The following is a 16,627-nucleotide window of genomic DNA, read 5'->3' as shown; positions in this document are numbered from 1 at the left end:
ACCTTGGCCTCCCAGGTTCAGGCAATTCTGCTGCTTCAGCCTCCCTAATAGCTGGGATTACAGGTGCGTACCACCACACCTAGCTAAATTTTTGTATTTTTAGTAGAGATGGGGTTTCACCGTGTTGTCCAAGGTGGCCTCAAACTCCTGAGTTCAGGCAATCCACCCATCTTGGCCTCCCAAAGTGCTGGGATTACAGGCATGAGCTACTACCCCCAGCCTACTTATACTTAACTGAAATTTTGTATCATTTGACAAACTTCCCTCCAACCACACCAGATCCATCCACTGGTAACCATCCTGTACTCTCTAATTCTAGGAATTTGACTTTTCTTTTGACTCCACAATTAAGTGAGACCATGCAGTTTCTGTATTTGTTTGCCTGACTCATTTTATTTCACATACTGAACTTCAGGTTCGTTCATGTTGTTACAAATGACAGGATTTTCCTTTTTTTATGGCAGAATAGTGTTCCATGGTGTATATATATCACATTTTCTTTATCCATCCATCGTTATCAATATTTGGGTTGGTTTTGTATCTTACCTTATAAAATGAATAATGTTGCAATGAACTCGAAAGTCGAGATATATTTCCCTTTGGATATATGCCCAGGAGTGGAACTGCTGAATCATGTGGTAGTTCTATTTTTAATTTTTTAAGAAACTTCCATGTTTTCCTGAATGACGATATTAATTTACATTCCCATCAACAGTACACAATAATTTCCTTTTTTTCCATAGTATCTAACACTTCTTATCTTTATCTTTTCATTAATAGCTATTCTAAAATGTGTGAGGTAATGTTAATATTATCTCATCGTGGTTTTGATTTGTGTTTCCCTGATGATTAGTGACGTTGAGTATCTTTTCATGTACCCATTGGACATTTGCATATCTTCTTTTGAAAAATGTCTATTCACATCCTTTGCCTATTTTTTAATTAGTTTTTCTGTTTTCTAACTATTAAATTGAGTTCCTAATATAGTTTGAATATCAACCCCTTATCAGAGGTATGGTTTACAAATATATTCTCCTATTTTGTAGGTTGTCTGTCTATCACATTAATTTTTTTTGGCTGCATGGAACTTTTTAGTTTGATATAATCTTATTTGTCTATTTTTGTGTTTGTTGCCTATGCTTTTGGGCTCATATCCAAAAAAAATCATTGCCCAGACCAAAGTCTCGGAGCTTTTATCATGTATTTTCTTCTAGTAGTTTCACAATTTCTAATTTTATATTTAAGTCCTTAATCCATTTTGAATTGCTTTTGGATACGGTATTAGATATAGGTCCAGTTTTATTCTGCTGAATGTGGATATCCAATTGTCCCAACATGATTAATTGCAGAGACTGTTCTTTCCCCATTGTTTTTGGCATCTTTGTGAAAAGTTAATTGAATGTAAATTATTGGATTTATTTCTGGGCTTTCAATTCTGTTTCAATGGACAATGCATCTGCTTTTATGCTATTACCATGCTGTTATAATTACTACAGTTTTGTAGTATATTTTTGAAATCAGGGAATGTGATGCTTTGTTCTTTTTGCTCAAGATTATTTTGGCTATTCAGGTTCTTTCATAGTTCCAAATGAATTTGAAGACTGTTTTTCTATTTTTTGTGAAGAATGTCTTGATATTTTGATAGGATTGCATTGAATATGTAGATTTCTTTGGGTAGTACAGTAATTTTAACAATATTAATTCTTCTAATCTATGAATATAGGATATCTATTTATTTTTGTGGTCTACAGTTATTTTTATCAATGTTTTATAGTTTTCAGTGTACATGTCTTTCATTTTCTTGGGTAAATTTACTCCTAAGTATTTTATTTTTGATGCTGTCATACATGGGGTTGGTTTCTTAGTTTCTTTTTCAGATAGTTTACGGTAAGTGTATGGAAACACTACTAATTTCTGTATGTTGGATTAGTATCTTGCAAGTTTACTCAATTTATCAGTTTTAACAGTTTTCCAGTGGATTCTCAGGCTTTTCTGTGTTTAAGGTCAGATCATCAGTAAACAGACACAATATCCTCTTTCTTTCATATTTTCATACCTTTTTATTTTTCTTGCTTAATTGCAAATTGGGTAGAACTTTTAATATTATATTGAATGGAAGTCGCTGGGTGGTCATACTTAAATCTTTAGAGTTCACTGAGTGGTTCTAGAGATTACAAATGGCAAAAATTTACACCAAAAATGGTATAAAAAGACGTCTTAAAAAGCATTCAATTTATCTTTTCTGGTAACATTTTATTCCAGCACTGTGCTTTTCTCTCTTATATATGGGTATAGGCGGTTGTGATGTTGGTATTGATATCAACATTTTGATGTTCATACACATTTTTATACACTGATTTCTAAATAAAACAACATACTTAGTTCTCATTATTTGAGAGTTCTCATGAAGTCAATGAAAATCTGCCTAATGATTTTCCTGGATAATGGTCACTTTCTTATTTGATATTATATCCATGTTCCTGTGGACATGAGTGAAGTGAAGATGTTGGTAAGTTAAGTAAAATCCTTAATTCTCAGTTTCACTTTCCTTATCTTTAAAACAGGAAAAATAAATCCTCTTATTTTTACTTAAGAGGATGATAGTATTATCTTAATGGGAGGTATAAATCTGTGCCTTATTCATTAGCTGTTGTGAGGAAATTACTGCAAAGGGGACAAAGAAAGCTCCGCAGCATTTTTCAGTCATGATTTGATGCTTTATTTTCTCCTTTCTTCTTGAAAAATTTCAAGAGTAGACAGCTGACCTTCCTCTGAGTACTTTCCTTTCTGCTATTATCACCTACAATTAAGTCTAAAACCTAATACGTCTAAGACATTACACATATAATGGAAGAGGGTTAATAAGGGGAATAAAAGCTCCAAGAGAATTAAATCACATTAAATAGGGCAGTTGGGCCATAGTGCACTCTGTCTGGAGAATTAATCATATACTGCTCATGCCAGTGGAAGAGATCAGTTTGTACTTATATGTGAGTGTCTTAGATTAGAAAAGAGAAGAAATAACAACACAATTTCCAGAAGGAAAAATATACTGATGACTGATGGAGTAGGTTAGTGACAGCCCCACATGGCCTTAAATTCCTGTATCAGTTATGTGTGTCCCTCCCCCTGCTTTTTCATTCTTTACTCTTCATCATTTTCTCCTGAAGCCTTTAGAAGGCGCCCTTGGGTACTGGAGCCACAAAGACTATCTGAAATCAAGCTCCTGGGAGTCCTACAGCCCCTACCTCAGGGAAATGGGAGTAGAAAAACTCATCTCTTTTTTTCTTAAGTAGGACAAACTAGGGTATACTTTACACTCTACCAAGATTTAGTGGAGTCTGGGATTTCAACATTGTACCCTAATTTGGCTTTTCTTCCTTTTGTACTCTGCCTAACCTGCCTTCTTACCAATTTATCTTTATAAATACTTTCTTTATTATACATTTGCATGCAAATACTTAGCCTAAGGTCTGTTTTGGGGACAACCTGATCATAGACAATAGACTACTGTAACTTCTTAGCTTTTATTTAATAACTTAAGTCACATTTGATAGGTACTGTCTACATAGAAATCCAATAAGCATGTAGTTTATAAAGAAATATTAACCAACCTGTCAACAAATGCATGGTGAAGAAGGAAGATGGGATCATTGGCAGATCCCTGTACCTGGGACATCGTTCCATTCATATAGATGTGCAAGGCATTGTGCATGCTGCTTTGAGAGGCATCTGCTATCCCAGTAAGTGGACTAGCAAATCCTGTTCATTAAAAAAAAAAAAAAAGTAGTGTTTACTTTAATGACTGAAAACCATAGTGAGTATCCCATTTGATTTATAACCATAATTTAAAGCCCAACTCAAAATATAAAATTAAAAATTAAATTTATTTCATATTGAGACTCTTTACATTCTGGATACCCAGTGTGTATTCAATAAATATTTGTGGAATTAAATGGCTTAAATGTAGGTACAATGGACGCTTAACCAGATAAAAGAGGCTGAGCCAGTTTGTGCTCCCTTCTGTTCCTTCTGCCTATAATTTCTGTTTCAATATGAACAAGTCATAAGAACATTTTATAATAACCAGCAGTCACTTTCACTTCAGTCTGTAACAACACTCAGAGCAGATCTTTTCAGCCTGTTATGTGTCCCATTGCTTTCCATTTCTGGAGAATAATTTTGGTTTCTGCTTCCAGAGAAAGCATAAAATTGTGACTTTTCACATTTTAATTCATCTTTCACTGGAACATCTTTGCTATAAGTTCATAATGTGTTTTATTTTATAAAACATTCATTTCAAAAATAATTAGAACTCCAATAAATGTTTCCATGTATTGCATCAGCAACAGTAATAATGGGAATATTTTAATAAGAGCTATTATTTTCTAAATGTTGAGTATGCAAACTGTTTATTGTGACATATGTTCTCTAACCTTTACAGCAATTCTGTTGATTAGAAATTATTATCCCTGTTGGAAAGAAAACTGAGATTCAGAGAAGGTCTGAGTTTACCAAGCTACCCAGATAGAGCTGGAATTTTAATCCACACCAGTTAGACACTAAAATATGAGCTCTTGGAATTTTGTGTTCTCTCTCATATGCCCATGAAGAAGAGGAAGATTAAGATAGCTTTTTAGTACCCACTCAGGCAAAACTGAGAGTTAGGATCAGAAAAAGATGTTTTAATAACAAAATTGAATTGTAAGCAGGAACCAAGTTGGGGGAATATGACGAAGGACACACTATTGAATTTCAGAATTTAGAAATGTCAAGCAAGTAGAAATTACGAATAAGATTATAATGTAAACCAGAGTTATAACAGAAGCAGTGAAACCATTAGGATTAGGGAAGTTCTAGCTTTATTTCATACAAGTAGAACTATTTTATTGGTAACATCTTCATTATTAAAGGTGCAGTTCTTAATTCTTGCCTCACATGCATTGTGCTCTCCCACTATCGTGGCGCATAGAGTTTCTGCCCCTTCGGGTAGTGATTTATTTCCCTCCTTTTACCTCCTTTTGAATTTATTTTATTTACTCTTGGAGACCATATGAATCCCTGACCCCTCTGGAAGATTAGCCTAAAAATATGCATGTCCCTTTCTTTTACACAGTTTTGTCTATGACTACTTCTGTAAATATACATATATGACACTTGATCTGTGTAGAGATTTTTCTAGATCTTGACATAATTTTATGTGACATTTAGAAGGATCTGACAAATTAAGTACTACATTATTATAGAGATGGAAAAAAGGGCTTAGAGGGGGCAAAGAACTTGTCTAAGGTAAAATAACAAATTGGAGGCTAAGGTTAGAGCAGATGTCTGTTTTAGTATAAAACTTATGCTCCTAAATACATGGTTTACTTCCTTTGCTATGTAGCAATAAATCACATCACTAAGGACAATGTTCTACACAGAAGTTGTCTTCAAGATTTTATCTTTGAGTAGCACTAAGTGAGAAATTTAAAACCACTTTTTATGTCTACTCTCACACTTTTTAAAGTAGGTCCCAAACTGAGTTTTTATTATTTAAGACAATTTTTTAAGTTGTTTATTTTTCATTGATTTGTAATAGTTGTACATATCTTTGGAGTACATGTGATATTTTGATACCTATAATGTATAAGATGTAATGATCAAATCAGAGTAATTGGAATATCAATCACCTCAAACATTTATCTTTTCTTTGTGTTGGGAATCTTACAAATCTTCTCAAGCTATTTAAAAATATATAACAGAATTAACTATTGTTAATTATAAATTTCCTACTATACTATCAAATTTTCTAAATCATAAATAATTTCAGAGGATATAATTCAAGAGTATTGCAAATAGTGTCAATTTAAAAATTAATATATTAGTTTCAAAAAATGTATCCTACTTAATTATTTGATATCATCATCCATATCAAAAACAACTTAAACTCTTCTCTGATAGTCTGTAACTTTCTGGAGTTACCTTTTTATACTTGAACTTGTATTTGTATACTATTTTGCTACACAATTACATCTAGATGTTATATAGGTTATGCTTAAATATTTTTAAAATATTGATGAGGATTAAGGAGATGTTCGTCTAAAGATACAAAATTTTAGTTAGATAGGAGGAGTAAGTTCAGGAGAGCTATCATACAACATGGGGATTATAGTTAATAACAATGTATGGTATACTTGAAAATTGCTGACAGAGTAGCTTTTAAATGTTCTTACCACCCAAATAAATATGTGAGGCAACAGATATTTTAAGTAGGTTGGTTTAGACATTCCCCAATGTATACATACATCAAAGTATCATGTGACACACTAAAAATATATAGAATTTTTATTTGTAAAATTTAAAAGGGAAAAAGAATAATTAGCCTACCAAACTTCTCTGTAACAAAAATAGGTATATAAATCCTATTGGGTCAAAGATAAATAACTGCCAGGAAACCTTGTTCTTATAAATAGCTAGATAAAGGTAAAGAAATTTTTATACAAATTTTACTTACTTTTTTGAACTCATTTGAGCTAGATACGCTAATAATGGTACAATCCAGCAAAAAAAATTAGTTTTTACAATTTGATCCATCAACTGACAACTCAACCAAGAATTATTTGATAAAAGCAATTTTGCAAATGATGAATTTATTTATAAACTACTCAACATGTAAGAAATTTGTTGCCTAGTAATTAAAGTTATGTGTGTTGGCAACACTAGTACCAATATTTTGAATTTCCCACTTGTTTAACACCCTGGAAGTGTTTCCCATTCTCGGAGCAGACTGTATTGAGAATGAGTTCAGGACAGGGGGAAGATAGGCTCTTCTTCTGAAACATTGTAGAAAGGAGATTTTGAAAGCAGAGTTGGTGAAGGAAAATCTTTAGGAGTCTTCTCAATCAGATTTATTTTGAAAAGTATACTTGGAAAGATGAGCTAAAAGTAAATTTTCTTAAAAATCTCTGCACCATGTATCCCTTATAAAGTCTTTGTGAACCTGCAGTAGTGTATCTATGCCACTTTGAAGATACTGCTGTAGAAAAGATTTTTAGAACTGAGTAGAACTTGGCTTAAATTCTATGTTACTTACTGGAAGTATGATCTTTGTCAAATTATTTATATTTTTTGAACTTCGGTGATAAGAGAGGAAGTAAATAATGTCCACTTATCAGTTAGTGGCAAAAATTAATTTTGATAGCAGGCATAAAAGCATCTAGTATAGATCTGGTGCTAAATGAATACTTCCTGAGTAGTAACTATCATTTCTATAATCATGTTGCATGTGATAAATGGGTGCTGCTAACCAAGGACATGGTGTACTCCCAGTGCAAAAGTGTGTCTTTTGCTGCAACTCCACACCATTAGGTATCACCCTGGCATCAAGCATCTCCTCCTTGCAAAACTGCATTTTCTGTAGAAACGTGCCTGCTGCCTGCCCTCATCCGATGTCAGGTGCTCTTAGGTGTCCTAGGAACTAGAATGGACTACCATTTGAAGAGCATTTTCAGCAAGGCTAGTGTTTCATTTCTCACTACTAGACTGACCTGACAGATGTTGCATCTAGAAAAGCTTCCAATATTATTGAGGAAACAACAGCTAAAGGAAAAGCACATGGAGTTTGTCAGAATACATTGTGATATGTGTTTAAAATAATGGAAAGGCCCAGGTTGAGACAAGATTCTTTGTGATATAGACCAGATTGTTAATATAATCAGTTGTAAACAGTTGTATTATAGTTACAATTTTAAATAAACTATGTATATATTGTCTCTTCAAATAGACTAGAAACACCTCAGAATTAGAGATCAAATTGTTTGCTTTGATTTTCAATAATCAAAATCAGAGCCTTGGACATCTTCATATTTAAAAGAAAAACAAATATGAAATACTTCTCAGCTGTTCACTTATATATCCTACAGAGATTGGAAATAGGAGAGATAAATTTCCATAAAACCTACAAGGAAATCTGGCACCTGTCAAATGACAAAACATAGAAAATGTTATGAATGACAAATAATATTATAATGTGAACAAATTATTTTCTATTTTACCTTTCCACAGAGTTCATTTTCTTGGCTGGTGAAGTCAAGTTGAAAAAAAATGGAAATAATTTCTTCAACATCGGTAGCTTCTCTGGCTGATATTTTACTGTTTTGCAAGAATCAGTCAAAGAGGAAATTCTGGGTACCCCAAAATAATGCCCATATACATCCACCTTTTCAAATATCTTTCATGTAAATAATCTAATTTGAATCGCAGGGCTACTTGTGATATGAATATTATCATCTCAATTTTACAAATGTGAAAACTACAGTTTATAGAAGTTATATAACACATAAATTAAAACTAGTAATTGGAGAATCAATGAATTGAACAATCGATTTCAATACCTGTGCTCCTTTTTGTATATGACAGTTGGGTAGTATTTGTACTAACTTACCCTTGGAAATTTCTTTGCACTATACCCCTGCAATAAATTGTCAGCTTGTCATTTTTAGCTACCAAATTACAGTAAGGTCCAGAATGTGTTATTACCTCAACCATGTCCAAGAATTCCTCATGAAAAGAAATTTTAATAAACCAATGGGGACCTTGTAAGTCACAGATGCCAAAACAGCTCAGTGTTCTTTGTGAAGGGCAGTAACAGCTCCCCCAAATTATGTTATGCCATAACATTTGCAAGCTACATTTCTATTGGAAATTAATAAACCCAGTTCGGTCGATGGCAAAAATACAATTTTTTTTTTTCTTTGAGAGGGAGTCTTGCTTTGTCACCCAGACTGGAGTACAGTGGTTTGATCTCGGCTCACTGCAACCTCCACCTCCCAGGTTCAAGTGATTCTCCTGCCTCAGCCTCCCGAGTAGCTGGGATTACACGTGCACACCAGCATGCCCAGCTAATTTTTGTATTTTCAGTAGAGACGGGAATTCCCCTTGTTGGCCAGGCTGGTCTCAAACTCCTGACCTCAGGTGATCTGTCCACCCTGGACTCCCAAAGTGCTGGGGTTACAGGTGTGAGCCACCATGCCCAGCCCTCAACAGTAGAAAATTTCAACTATTTGATTCTTTTTACTTCTTCCCTAATACTACTCTGAAAAGTTTTTGTTTGTTATTAATATTGATGCTTATCTCTCATACCTGGAGATTCAGATGTAACTGGTTTAGAATGGGACTCAGGCACTTGGAATTTGAAAAACACCCTGGGTTGCTCTAAAGCTTGACTAGGCTTGCACTAAACTGAATTAAGCTAAATTGGTGTCCACTCTCTAAACCTGAGTTCATGCTTCAAAACCTTTACCTCTGAATATATTATTTCCTTGTTGTGAAATGTTTACCTTCTGTATTCTGACAGTCCAAAAATGCTTCTGCCTTTAAAATCCGACACTATAAACTTACACCTGAACATATTTTCTTACTAGTAACTGTTCCATTTTCCTTTGAAAATTATGATTTAAGAAATTGAGCAACTACTGTGTAACAGGCACTGGCTAGCCATTGGCACATACATCACCTCATATACTTCTGTATCTTTCTTTTTAGAAAGGGAAGTTACAGATGTTGCACTTTAATCATACCTGTTAAGAGTTTGAAATGTGAAAAGGTGTGTAGTTAAATCGTCAGAAGAACAGAGCACAGTTAATTTATTAAATTTGATTTGAAGTGCATTTTACACCTATTTTAACATTTCATAGTGTTTCAGAGATTAAATTGGAGAAAAGAAAATAAAAAAGATAGAAAATGTACACCAGTGCATCTGAAGATTTTTTGAAAAGTGACTTTAGACCCACTGACTTACATCCCTTCAATTTACTCTCCTGTCGTGCAATTTAATTGAGGAATTAAGTCCACAGCTTCCAAAGGTTACACAAATTGTTTTAGGTGGCTGCAGTTGGTGTCTGAGTACTTTGAAAAGACTTGTGATTTAAACTACTTACAGAAGAAATACAGAATTGCAGATCAAAAGAGGTTTCTGGATCTAAGCAAGTCCCTAGATAGACGAGAAGCATTGACTTTCAACCAACTTCCAGTTCTCTCAAATAAAATGCTAAATCTACAGCCATAAATGTAATCAATTAGCATTTATGTTGATTAGAAAATACTTTCAATTTGACTCGGGAGATTTCTTTGATTATGAGGAATAGAGTGCCAGAGCAAATGCAGTGCTGCATGAGTGTTTCCTGCTATATAATTCTAGCATAGCTCAGGTCACAAAGGCTCCACATTATTTTGTGGTTTTCAAAAACGTGGTCCCAGCGTCAGCAGCATCACCTGTAAATCTGTTACAAATAAAAATACTCTAGCCCTGGTAGTGAATCACTGAACAGAAAGTCAGGTGGGGACCCATCATGGGTATTAGCCAGTTCTCCAGGTGATTCTAATGCACCCAAATGTTTCAAAACAGCTTGTCTCATTCTTTTTATGGTTTGCACAAAGACAACGATGAATCACAATGAGTCATAAGTCATCTCTATACATTCAATAAACTTTTTTGTGTGATTAAGGTGTTTATTATTTTAAGTTGGGTTTCTCCACTTGTTAACCTCCGTGTTTGTGTTTTCTCTTCCTTACTACTTAATTGCCACTTTACAACAAAGATTGGCGTTATTACTACACCTGTACCTACGTGGTAGGTGCTAGGCTGTGTTTCCTTAGGTTTTTATACAACTTTATAGTAACTCTGGTTTTTTGTTGTTGTTGTTGTTTGCTTGTTTTTGAGATGGAGTTTCGCTCTTGTTGCCCAGGCTGGAGTGCAGTGACATGATATCTGCCTCCCAGGTTCAAGTGATTCTCCTGCCTCAGCCTCCCAAGTAGCTACGATTACAGGCAGGCACCAACACGCCCAGCTATCTTTATAGTAGCTCTGTAAAGAAGCTATTATTTAACCAACTTTCAGGTGATGAAACTAAGGCCGGAAGAGGATAGGTGGTTTATCTAAGGTCATTCAGTAGTGATATAGTTTGGATATGTGTCCTCGCCCAAATGTCATGTTGAAATGTAATCCCCACTTTTAGAGGTGGGGCCTGGTGGGAGGTGATTTGATCATGGGGGAGATTTCTTATGAAAAATTTAGTATCATCCCTTTGGCACTGTTCTCACAATAGTGAGTGAGTTCTCACGAGATCTGATGATTTAAAAATGTGTGGCACCTGCACCTCCTACTCTTCACTCCGGCTCTTGCTCTGGCTACGTAATAGACGTGCTCTCTCTTTGCTTCCACCATAATTGTAAGTTTCGGCCTCCCCAGAAGACAGGCAGATGCCAGAACTATGCTTCCTGTACGGCCTACAGAACTGTGAGTGAATAAACCCTTTTCTTTATAAATTACCCAGTCCCAGTCTCAGGTACTCAGGTGTTTCTTTCTTTTCTTTCTTTCTTTTTCTTTTTTCTTTTTTTTTGAGACAGAGTTTCGCTCTTGTTGCCCAGGCTGGAGTGCAGTGGCGTGTTGTAGGCTCACCGCAACCTCCTCCTCTTGGGTTTAAGCAATTCTGCTTCGGCCTCCCGAGTAGCTGGGATCACAAGGATGCCCGCCACTCCTGGCTAATTTTGTATTTTTAATAGAGACGAGGTTTCTACATGTTGGTCAGGCTGGTCTCAAACTCCATACCTCAGGTGATCCGCCTCCCAAAATGCTGCAATTACAGGCACGAACCACACAGCACCGGGCCTCAGGTATTTCTTTATAGCAATGTAAAAATGGCCTAATACAAGCAGATAAGTGGCAGAGTCAGAATTTTGGCCAATTACCTGCCAAGCTTCCAACCTTTGCTCTTAATTATTCTGTTACAGTCTTTCAGTTAATATAAAGCCATTAGTTGCAATGAAATCTAAAATATACAATAGATGTTCTGTTCCAGTTATGATCATCCTTTTATTTCCCTTAATTCTTGTCATGTCCATTGGAATAAAAAGCTAAAACCCAGCTTTTTCATAATGTACTCTCTTGGGATATAAAAGGCTCTTTCATGCTGGTTCTCACTCTCTGAATGAGAACTGTATCAGCTTCCTATCACAGGACTCCAGGGCATACAGTCAAGGATAGGATCAGTCAGACTCCTATCTTAAATATCAGAGAAGGCAAGAATTTTTGATAGTGTCACCAAGATATTGTATAAGACCCAGCGCCCACATACTTATGGGTATTTTTTATTCTTATCAAATTTAATTTTTTACTAGGTTGTAAGAATTTGTAGAAGGATGTAATTTCATCCTAAATGTTGCTTCTCAAAGTTATTCTATCAGGCTGGGTGCAGTGGCTCATGCCTGTAATCCCAGCACTTTGGGAGGGTGAATCACTTGAGGTCAGGAGTTCAAAACTAGCCTGGCCAACATGGTGTCTCTACTAAATTACGAAAATTAGCTGGGGGTAGTGGCGCATGCCTGTAGCCCCAGCTATCTGGGGAGGCAGGAGAATCGTTTGAACCTGTGAGACAGAGGTTGCAGTGAGCCAGGACTGCCCCACTGCACTCCAGACTGGGCAACAAAGTGAGACCCTGCTCTTTGGATATGTTTAATTTAGGACTAAATATTCTGCTGAAACAACTTTTGTCCAGTTTGAGTCTCAAGTACTACTCTACTGTATTGTTTAGAATTTGGTTTCTATATAGGCCTTGAAAATTACAGTGTGTGCCTCAGCATGCAAGACAGTAACTTCTAGAAACTTTCACAATTGTGGTAAAAGGATGGTTCTAAGTAATTTACAGATATTGACTCATGTAATCTTCACAACATCATATGAGGAAGGTATTGTGATTATCATCACTTTGTAAGTGAGGGACCTCAAGCAAGGGCAGGTTAAACTTACCAAAGCTCATCCAACTAGTAAGTGTTAGTACTGGAATTTAAACCCAGATAGTCTGACTCTTAACCACTTCTCTTTAGCTGCATTTAAAACTCGGCTTTTTTATTTGGAACACTTGAAGACATGACCTCCCTTGCTGATGATCCAAGTTTTCTACCTTTCAGCTCTGTGACATTATCAAATTAGATAAATTCTCAGTTTCCTCATTTATAAAGTGTACATAATGATAAATACGGTATAAAGTTTTTAAGAGAAATAATTAAGATAATGGATGTGAAAGATTTTTAGAAGAGTAGGATTGTGGTGATGTTAACAGTTGTTATTAATTACAGAGGCTATCTGGTAATTTGTAAAGTTATTTCGTAAAGATATAGGAAAGAATTTGTCAATTTTCCTTTTTTATGTCTTTACTGAAACTCTTCCAGCTCGTTCTTGGTGATGTCAGATCATCAATGAAAGTTTCTCTGACAAGAAATATTTGGTTAGATTTCTTCATTTAATGACACTTATATTTGCCTCTTTTAATCATTTATTTTCTTTTGATTATAATTACTTTTTCACAATCTCGTTCTTAATTATACTGTAAGTTTCAAGAGAGAAGAATCTGTCATTAGTTATTCCCAGTATATTGCAAAGTATCTGTACACAGTAGATACTCTATAAATGTTTTTAATAAGTAGGAGGCATGTATTTCTCTTTCTGAAACATGTAGCCTTAGTTGCTGGCTTTTCAAAATTTAAAAAAAAGATGACTTTTTAAAAAAATATTCCCATACTGTTCTGAGGTTTATGTCTTTGAGCAAGATTGACGATGACTTTGAATCTGACCCTTACGTTTTTATGTTATAAGCTTTTCTCTCAATAGTCTCCTGATGGAATAATTAAGTGAATATAGAGAAAGCCCTGAACAACCCACACAAGAAATAGTTTTGGTGTTGTTCAGGATGGAGGAGATAACAGTAGATATTAAGATAGAAGAGACAGGTGATTCTTCACTCTAAAAAAGGTGATTAATAGAGATAATTATTCACCCATAAAACATGGAATAAATTTTTGGGAAATACCCTGGGGAAAGAAGAATGTATAATGATGATGGAAAACAGGATAGCATGACCTTTTTCCAGGTGGTAGAAAGTAGATAATTTGTAATAGCCAGTTAGATCAAGTTTGGAAAACACAATGACCTGCTATTTACTATCAAAACTGCCTCATTTTGATAGCTCAGCAGTGCTTACTTAGGTGAGATTTTCATGCTGTCCCTCAACTTTCTGAATACTCGATGGTTGTATCTGGACCTCATTCTGTTGAGGGCCCTCAGGATGCATCCAATCCACTGTAGACCATCTCAACAGCCACCAGAGAGAAGCAAGGTGACTAGTGTTCCACTGCAGAAAACACCTTTTACTTACGCCCCCGCAAAATACGTGCGTGTGTGTGTGTGTCTGCTCTTTGTATTGATAATAAGGTTTAACGTATAAACAGTCAGAAATAATTATGTGTATGTGCATATATAGAGTCTGATCATAGATAACATTATTATATAAGTCAGTATGGCTCACTGGAGGTCATAAACATCCCCACTTCCACTCGCAGACCTACTGAACCAAAACCTTTAGAGAAAAAACCTGATAATGTATATTGTTAGCCACCATCGCTTTGGATTTAGCAAATGTGCCTTTAGATAACAACTTTCTTTGACACTTCATCCTGAAAATGCAGAATTATATTTGTAATTAATAAGGTCTTCCCAGATTCCCTTATTTTTAAAAAGAAATTATTCTACAATCAGTGTTTTATTAATTAGCAAAATGTGGCCAACAGACCCCTTGAAGCCACGGAAGCTCTTCCAGAGAATTTGCAATGTCAAATGTATTTTCCTAATAATACTATGATATGATTTGCCTTTTTCTGTGTACACATTTGCACGGATGGTGCAAAAGCAATGTTGGGTAAATCTTTTGGTGTCTTAGCACAAATCAAGGTAGTGGTAAGCAACTGTACTGTAATTATTGTATTCTTTACCAGCCATTGACTTGCAGTAAAAATGAATGAAGGAATGCTAGTTTCACTTAATGTCCTTGAGGATGCAAAACAGTCTTTTAAACCAATCTTTTTTTACATGCCTTAATTTTCTGTTTGACAGAATGGAACATAAATATGCACTATTTATGCTGCATTCTGAAATAGGTTCATCTAGGGAAGAATCATTTGTGCCATTATTTGTGTCAGAGCTGAAATAATCGTGTTTCCCACAGGAAATCATTTTCACTTCAACGTAGAATTGAGAGATAAACTGGCTATTTAGACAGGCATTTGACAGGTTTCTTCTTAAGTGAACAAAGCAAGTCTGTCACTTAAAAAAAAAAGCTAATGATCCTTTTTTTTTTTTTGGCCAGTGATACAATTTGAATTTTCAAGCAAAATATAAAATTATGAAAAATTGATTCCATCACTGTGAGCTTGACAGAGTCTTCATACTTAAGGATATGTCTGGTGAGATTGGTGGTGATATTAATAATGTGATTTTGAATATTGTATAATGAGGTATTTTAACATTTGGAAGATTGCATAACTCAGTATTTTGCAAATGACCAACGCATGATATTATAAAATCACTAATAGGTAAAATACTCATTCGTGCTGCTAGACAGATCAATGGACTTTAATGTGGCAAGGACAAAAAATTCATTGACATGATTTCAGATTTGACAGTGTAATTAAACTCCGAGGAAAGAGTTTAATTGTGAAGTCTTAGTATCAAAAAAGAAAGGATCCACAATTACCTGAAAATGTTTTTAAAAATACTTGTCTCTATTCTGATTACATAGTTGTGTAAGGTAGATTCTTACCAAGTTCTTCAACCAAACTATAAATTATAATATATTGAATGTAGAAGTAGTCATAAAATCCAGATGTAGCCTGTTTGTAAATATAAAAACAGTTTCATTCCACTTACTATTTCTGAAATTACTATTAAAATTGTTATTTATACTATCATGTAACAAATTTATTTTTTAAATAATACAAATATGCAAAATCTTTTTGTTTCAGTTTTACAAATGAGAAGTGCTCATAAATATAACCCACATAAACAAAAGCTGGGAGAAATTTTTCATATTTTTAAGAGTTGTAAATGGATCTTGAAACCAAAATACTACAGATCATTAGTGTGAAAGATTATAAAGCAGTCCTATGTATGCATCAGATATTGCTAATTTGTCTTTGATACCCTGACGTTAGGCCAGGTGTGGTGGTTCATGCCTATAATCCCAGCACTTTGGGAGGCTGAAGTGGTGGATCTCTTGAGGTCAGGATTTCGAGACCAGCCTAGACAACATGGAGAAATCCCATCTCTACTAAAAATACAAAAAAATTAGTAAGGCATGGTGACACACACCTGTAGTCCCAGCTACTTGGGAGGCTGAGGCTTCAGAATCCTTTCAATCCGGGAGGTGGAGGTTTCAGTGAGCCAAGATTGCACCATTATGCTCCAGCCTGGGTTACAGAATGAGAATCCAGAAGTCTTTTAACTCATATTTGTTTAATTAATAAATGCATAAAATAGAATTATACATTTTTTTGCAATATGTATTGCTAGTGTGTAGTGATATTTTTCCCAACACTTACACCAAGGAAATGAAGTGTCTATATGTCTTAATGCCTGACTCTATACTTAGAAAAGGTATATTATTATTTTTACTCCGTAAAGATCTTCCTGGACCCTCAATTAAAGTTTTGGAAAATGAGATTATTCCTTTGTAAATAGCCATTTTCTGTAGCAGTGAGATCAAATCATAAAAACTTAAACGAAAGCTCTTTAGCATGGATAAATACACATCATGAA

General features: G+C 34.8%; 1 protein-coding gene across 1 annotated transcript in view; it reads right to left on the bottom strand.

The window, feature by feature from the left end:
- Window positions 1–16,627, bottom strand: part of TYR (tyrosinase) — a 104,260-nt gene that overhangs the window by 64,860 nt on the left and 22,773 nt on the right. The window contains exon 3 of the mRNA XM_012444868.2: window positions 3,615–3,762. Coding sequence (XP_012300291.2) covers window positions 3,615–3,762 — 148 coding nt within the window. The remainder of the gene's footprint in view (window positions 1–3,614; window positions 3,763–16,627) is intronic.

Source organism: Aotus nancymaae, unplaced genomic scaffold, assembly GCF_030222135.1.
Source record: "Aotus nancymaae isolate 86718 unplaced genomic scaffold, 86718_ANA_hifiasm-v0.15.2.pri h1tg000059l, whole genome shotgun sequence".
Classification (NCBI taxonomy): Eukaryota; Metazoa; Chordata; class Mammalia; order Primates; family Aotidae; genus Aotus; species Aotus nancymaae.
The sequence above is the reverse complement of the archived record's forward strand: the minus strand, read 5'-3'. Positions and strand labels throughout refer to the sequence as shown.